Raw genomic sequence first — 7,355 nt, forward strand, 5'->3', positions numbered from 1 at the left:
TTCCTGCAGAATATTATTGGACAGATGGAGTTGAATCAACGATAAAGCCTTACAGTCTTTCCGCTTCTCCGCATCGGTCCAGGTATCCTTCGCTTTCTCGCTGAAAGCATCGATCGCTTCATCCAGATCTGAAGATTGGGCGAAAATCGCCCTCATCTTCACTTGCCACAAAGCAAATCTCGTGGTGTAGTCCAGCTGCGGTAGATCGAACTTCAGTGATGACATCTCGTAAACCCTAGATCCAAAGAACACGGGCTCTGATACCACTTGTTATAGTCGAGATGCACAATAAACGAAGAACGAAAAATAAAACACCGTAGGGGACACGAGATTTTAACGTGGAAAACCCTTGCAACACACAAGGGAAAAACCACGGGCGCCAGCCAGCAAAACTTCACTATTTCGGTGGTGTTTACAAACGCCGTGGGTGTACAATGATGCGACCAAACCCTAGCGGCGGCTTACAGGGAAAATATATAGATGGTGGCAACGATCCGTACCGCGGGGGGCGACGGGCCGAGCGAAGCGAGTCTGAAATTAGCCTCTTCTTGGAATTTGGATCACAATATAACAAAAGCTAAATGGAGGATTGTGCAAATATATTTTTCGGCCCACTCTTGATGCAAAAATTTCACAGCTTGTCCGATGTAAATTAAAACGATAATGTAAATGAAAATATACATTTTTTCTTATTTCTTTTGATTTTTGAGTTATACAGCGGTCAACCCCTTATTTATTTCAAAATGTATTTGTTTTCGAATAATGAAACAACTAGTGTCTAATAGTCACTCCTTTTTTTTATTAATTTTTTTATGAAACATGGTACATACACAAACGCTCACAAATACGTTTTCTTTTCGAAATGGGGAATGAAACCCCGGCTTCTGCATCACGATGATGCACACAGTCTTTTATTAAACGTTTACGAGTACAGAGTTATAACATCTCAAGCATCGCCCAGAGTTGATACACTTCATAGTATCCATCTATTGTGCCGTCAGCCAGCCAGGCACAAGATATCCTGAGCGACCATCTGGAGCCGTGTGCATCCAGTAGCCATAGCATCCCGCTGTCCCTCCGGTGACAGGAGAGCCCACAACTGGACCCAATGTGCCACCATATGGATAACCTGCAAAAAGTGGAAAGATTTTTTTTATTAAATATAATATCATTCCTCACCCTCCATATAGACCAACATAAGGCAGAAAACCCCAATACGGATGAATGCCTTAGATTGTCTATCAACTCCATTTAGCCAATTACCAAACATATTCGTAATATTGGTTGGAGGTGGGAGAGCGAAAGTGAAGTTAATCGTACGCCAAAGTATTTTAGCTAACAGACAAGTGATGAACAAATGCTCAATAGTCTCCTGTTCACCACAAAAAACACACTTTGTGCATCCTTGCCATCTTCTTTTAGCTAAGTTGTCTTTAGTAAGTAGAACCTTATTGCTCAAGAACCACATAAATATTTTTATCTTCAGGGGAATTTCCAAAGATATTTTCGTAAAAACGGTGTATGGTCATTCATAAGATCCTCATACATAGATTTCACTGTAAACAAACCATTTGTTGTCAAGGTCCAAACAAACCGATCATTCTCATCAGATAAATTAATCCTCATAGGGAGAGTCTGTTGGTTTAGCTTGTACCTCACATAAGGTCTTTTGTCTTAGGTATTTATTCTGCAGCAACTCCTGCCACACCCCTTGTTCGTTAAGAAGTTTATAAAGCCACTTACTTAATAAACATCTATACGTACATACACTCAACCCTATGGATGCCCTACCACTATGAATACATTCGAGAGACTAGGTCCAAAAAACCAATCCAACAATAGTCCACGATTCATAGCTATTGACAAGTATCATAAGAAGCTTGACCCCCGCGTCGTCCTCCCTGGGCGGCTCGGGGGAACCCTAGCGCGCGCCGCTACCGGCCCCCCACCCCTGCTCCCTCCCTCCGCCGCCGGAGGAGTCCACCGGGCAAAGCCCGCGCTGGAGGACGGCGGCGGCGGGGTTCCTCTCGCGCGCGACAGCCTCGGCCTGCGGCGGGAGCCCGCGGTGGTGGGAGAAGGCTCGGCCTCGGCGGCTCGCCGGCGTGGCGGCGGCCTAGCTCGGCATCGGCGGCTCGGCCGGCGTGGCAGCGGCCTTGCTCGGCCCCCCTCCGCACGCCCGGTGGTCCGAAGCAGCGCACGGCGGGCGGAGCTCCGGCTCCTCCCAGATGTGGCGGCGACGGCGGCGGCTCCTTGCTGCAGTCCGGCGAGGGTGGGCGGGGTGGTGGCCCCTCTCCCCTGCTTCTTCCTCTGCGGGTGGTGGTCGGCGGGTTGCTGCTAGTTGCTCGTCGCGGCGGCTTCCCGAGGTGCCAGATCTGACCGTGGCGGGCTCGGTTCGATCTGGCCTGTCGGTTCCTGCCGGCGGTGGGGTTGGTGGTCCTACGTGGTGTGGCGTCGTCGCCGCGTGGGAGGTGCTTGTGCCAGTGGTTCGCAGGCCGGCGGCGTTGCGGGTCTCCCTCGTCTCCGTTCGGCAACGTGGGAGTGCGGAGGTTCGGCTGCTCCGAGCGAAAGCTGAAGGCGCGGCAGCTGCGGATGTCGCTATCCTGTTGGGGGCCTTCATGGAGCCTTTGACCTCCTCCGCTCCCGGAGCATAGTTTTCGGGCGAAAGCCTAGGCCGTGTTGTGCAGGGCCGGACGACGGCGTCGATCCACGTCGCTTCCCTCTTGGGGGCGTCGTCTTGAAGACTTTGTTCCCCAGGGTGCTTTCCTGAGGCTGGACTCATACGGCATCGCGGCGGGTGGCCGGCGATGTGTGAGATTCGTGTGGTGGCTTGTGTGGCAACGATGGCGGTGTTGAGCGATGGTTTGGTAACGTCAAGACCTTGGCTTCGGCGAGCGTCCGAGCTTCTTCATCTTGTGCTTCGCTTGCGGTGGTGTCGGAGCTGCTATGGTTTGTTGAGAGTCTTCATTTGTGCAGCGTACGATGACCTGCAGGGTGGCCCTCTGGCGATGATCTTCCTCGGCGCAGGTCTTGCGCTTATCCTCTTCAGAGCTCGTCATCAGAGTCGGAGCTGCCTGTTGCTTCACGAGGAGTTGCTTGTTTGGCGTTGGCCGGCTTGGCCTTCACGGTGCCGCTTCGGCGAGGTCTTGGTGGTTGGTTCTTCGGTGAAGTCGGAGTCGCTGAAGAGTGATGACGATGACGTTGAAGGTCAACCGCGACGACTTCTCGCTTCGGCGGCCTGTGAATTTTGTGTGGGTTGCCAGGGTGGCTCTGTGTCCCTGCGACGGTCGTGCTCCATGACAGTCAACGGGGCACTTGTTTCGGTTTTCGGCCGGTTTTCCGCTAATAAACTGGCCAAATTTTGTACTTCTTTTTTATTAATGAAAATGGCAAGTCTTTTGCCTCATTTAAAAAAAAAAGTTTCATAAGAATTGTTTACGGAAAGGAGATAACGGCACTGCCACGATGAGGACAGACCAAGAGCGAACCGGCGGCTATTTCTGAAACCCAACAGCAAGAAATAACAGGCAGCAATGGTAATATTCAGTGGAGGAAAACCAATCAATCTGTTGTGCAGTCGTGTGTCGTAACTTTAGATCGAAACTGTTAGTTCGTACAGATGCCGTTGCACGTTCCAGCTCACAACACCAAAAATCTTCGAGAGTCCATATCCATGTCCAGTATATGGTCCGTACGTACGTGGTAGGGTGCAAGGACTGTGTGTGAAGGCGGTTAACTTTCTTCTATAAATACCTTCCACACGTACGGCCATAGCATATCGATCCATCTACGTCCTCGCCGGTCGCCGGCAGCTAGCAACAATGAAGCTTCTTCCTGCCGCCGCCGTCTGCTGCCTTGTCCTCGTCTTCCTTTTCGATGGTATGCAACTCTGCATAATGCATTATGTACTTCCCCTTGCTCTTCCTCTTTAGATGGATACTTGATTTTGCCTTGCTTGCGGCACTACTACTACTACCACCCAGCTCTTGTTTTAGATCGAAAATTTCTGTAACGTTGGTACTAGTATAGGACTTCTTCACTCAGGTTACTGACATGATCGTATTCGCATGTATGTAATAACAGCCGCTCTCGTGGAGGCCCGAAGCACACCTTCGGCTCAAGGACAGTGGTCCAGCATGTTCGTCTTTGGCGACGACTTCGCCGACAACGGCAACCTCCCCAAGCTCAAGCGCGGCCAGACTCCTTCTGAATCCATCGGCGAAGACACGACCCGTCAGTGGAGCTATCCCTACGGCTCCTATGTCAGCTCTCGGGGACCAACCCCTGTTCCTACCGGACGCTTCTCCAACTACCACATTCAGTCAGATTTCATCGGTACGAATAATCAGATTCCCTAGCTGCTAGCAAATGTAATTCTAGATTTCTGATACTAGATAATGTTTACTCCTAAATCCAATTAATGCATATCGCTTTGTCCCTGCAGCAAGGATCTTGGGTCTCACTGAAGCCCCTCCGGCGTACGTGCTCACCCCAGATCAATCCTGCGACCCATCGGGCATGACCTTTGCCTTTGGTGGCGCCGGAGTGCACTCGGTGTCGAAGAGTGCGCCAACCCTCACAGCGCAAGTTAACATGTTCGCGAGCCTAGTCAACGACGGGGTCATCTCAAAGGACCAGCTCCGCCGCTCCGTCGCGCTCGTCGCCATCTCCGGCAACGACTACCTCAGCGGCGCCGACGTTGAGGACGCCCACTTGAGCAGCTTTAGCGACGTGAGTAATAGCAGACTAGCTCACCTATTAACCGACCATCAATATCCACATTGCTAATGAACTTGTCCTGCAGATGAATACCTACATTGGGGGCGTGACCTCTGAGATCGTGAAGAACGTGGAGCGGCTGCAGAAGCTCGGCCTGAGGAAGGTGATCGTCAACAACCTGCACCCCATCGGCTGCGCGCCTTTGAAATCCAGCTCGAGCAACTACACCACATGCGACCTTCTCGGCAACTATGGCTCGGCTCTGCACAACAACAACCTGGAAAGGCTAATGGGCAGGAAGAACAACGCCCACATACTGGACCTCTATACTGCCTTCACCGACATCGTAAACCATGCCTCCCGTAAGTGAAATCTCTCTCCCGTAATATGATTCAACATCTCAAATTGCATATGAACATATATACAAATTTCTTTTGCATATATGCAGGTGGATTGTCGGATGATGCCAAGAAGTTCAACCGCAATTTGGTCCCGTGCTGCGTGAGTGCTTACGATAACGGATACTGTGGGCAGCGCAGCCCTTCAGGGGAGCACCTATACGAGTTGTGCGAGAATCCCGACAAGTTCTTCTACTGGGACGAGATGCACCCAACAAATGCCGGCTGGAAGGCCGTGATGAAGGCGCTAGAAGAGCCTTTGAAAGAGTTCCTTGATCGGGACTATGTTCCTTGATCTTCAACGCAATGGATGATGCCTATTTTCTAAGTTTTTTTTTCAAGGAAATTAGTTGCTAAATTGGTGCATTATCTTTTTTAGGTTATACTAATAATATAGCTTTATAGTGTTCTAGTATGTTTATTTTCGAAGAAGGTTGTGTGTTTTGAACTTTTCGTTGATCCACAGCGGTCTTTACATATATGAATGAAACATGCATTGTTTTTTCTTATTGTCGTATATATCCTTCTCTTGCTTGAAATAAATACTACCAAATTAACCAATTATATCAAATCGTGCAATACACATGCTTACCAAGATGTACTGGTTGCTGTCTCTTTTGAGGATAGGGGCTACTCTCAGTGTTGATCCTCTCACCCTCTCACGAACAACACTTGTAGTGCCATGTGCTAGCTTTCAAACCAAAGCTTGTGGCCGTTCGTCTTAGATCTAGTCCCTCCGTCTCAAAATAAAAGGCACAATTAATTTTGGAAAATTTAATGCATATTTGTAGCTACTAATATATGCCAAAAATATATGAATTGCGAATACATAAATTGTTTTGTTAAGTTTATCTTGTGAAGTGTAATAATTTCACATGTATTTATGCCACAAGAGTGTTGTAGACTACCACATCCGAGGACAGGGCCACCTCACCTCAGCCAGAATGACTCGGCCTCTCCACTCGGAGGAAGAGGGAACAGAAGAACTTCGACACACAGGTGGAATTCTGCGGTCAATATCTATTTCGAAAAGAAAACACGGTAGAGCTTGGATGAAGAGGAAAAAAGTTCTATCCTATACAGGGTATCCCCCTGGAATGAATAGTAAACTCGCTAAAATAAAAACATTCAAACAAATCTAATTTTATTTCACAAGATACATGTATATGTTTTGCATGTGATGTAACTATTTCTTTTTGTAAAAGTACATATGTTGGTGTCCTCTCATAAAAAAATCATTGCTAAAAAATTATATATTTTCTAAAGCATCAAATTTGTCTTCTCGTTACACGCACCACAAACTGTATCCTTTGTCCAAGATACACTACGGGAAAATCAGGCGCTGCCGTGCAGCCAATCTTTGCCGTGAGCTGCTGCACGGCCGTGCGTAGCAAGAAGAGCGCACGGCAACGCAAAAATGCACGGCAAAGTATGAGAGCAGCGCACGGCAAAGAAACCTAGCACGGCAAAGAAAGATATGGCGCACGGCAAAGAAGTTTCTCACGGCAAAGAATGGGAGCAGCGCACGGCAAAGATTTTAGGACGGCAAAGTCCCTGCAAGCCGCACGGCAAAGAAACAGCGCACGGCAAAGGCCTGGGCACTGCCGTGTCCCGCCCCTTTGCCGTGCAGACAGACCAGTTGCACGGCAAAGGATCCTTTGCCGTGCGCTGCTCCCTTTGCCGTGCGCCAATATACATTTTATTTGTTTTTCTAACTATTTTATTTCATCTACTACTTATATTTATTTTGTTAATTAGTTTTTCTTTTTGATGACTATTTATTACACTATGTGAAATACAAAATTAGTCTCCATGCTCATCCCCCACATATATCAGGGTTCCGGTGCTCCGGCGGCCGTCCCCCTCCTTCCCCCCCAAAACAGCGGGACGGCGGGTCTACCCCCTAGATTTCTCCGCGCGAGGTTCCACCAATATACCTTTTCATAGGTTTAGGTTTGTTTAGTCCATGGACATATGGAAAACCATGTGTGGTACCCTTTGGCACAGTCTAGCCCCCGATATACCCGCGGCGGGACACTTCACCGTACACGTCCAGGAATCTGTTAAGTGTTATCGCCCGAAGGTGAGGAATGTCAGACCGGGGATCCATGCCATGCACCATTTGGTGAATTACACCTAGCATCACACTTTGACACATAGAATAGGTCCACATGCAAGGTTTGGTGGGGTTCCGGTGCTCCGGCGGTCGTTATCCCCCTCCTCCCCCCAAAACAGCGGAAC

General features: G+C 49.0%; 1 protein-coding gene across 1 annotated transcript; it reads left to right on the top strand.

Moving 5' to 3' along the window:
• The first annotated feature begins 3,818 nt into the window (after positions 1-3,818).
• Positions 3,819-5,409, top strand: LOC127317838 (GDSL esterase/lipase At5g03600-like). The gene is made up of 5 exons (XM_051348425.1): positions 3,819-3,876; positions 4,081-4,332; positions 4,442-4,728; positions 4,802-5,078; positions 5,165-5,409. The coding sequence occupies exons 1-5, from the start codon at positions 3,819-3,821 to the stop codon at positions 5,407-5,409; spliced, it is 1,119 nt and encodes a 372-aa protein (XP_051204385.1).
• The last annotated feature ends 1,946 nt before the right edge of the window (positions 5,410-7,355 follow it).

Source organism: Lolium perenne, chromosome 7 (assembly GCF_019359855.2).
Source record: "Lolium perenne isolate Kyuss_39 chromosome 7, Kyuss_2.0, whole genome shotgun sequence".
Taxonomy (NCBI): Eukaryota; Viridiplantae; Streptophyta; class Magnoliopsida; order Poales; family Poaceae; genus Lolium; species Lolium perenne.

What these genes read in the sequence shown, in the direction of transcription:
- LOC127317838 (XM_051348425.1), top strand. Translation starts at nt 3,819, where the DNA reads ATGAAGCTTCTTCCTGCCGCCGCCGTCTGCTGCCTTGTCCTCGTCTTC. An exon ending in CCTCGTCTTCCTTTTCGATG is followed by an intron (nt 3,877 to 4,080) that starts GTATGCAACTCT and finishes ATGTAATAACAG; the next exon opens with CCGCTCTCGTGGAGGCCCGA. An exon ending in CATCGTAAACCATGCCTCCC is followed by an intron (nt 5,079 to 5,164) that starts GTAAGTGAAATC and finishes GCATATATGCAG; the next exon opens with GTGGATTGTCGGATGATGCC.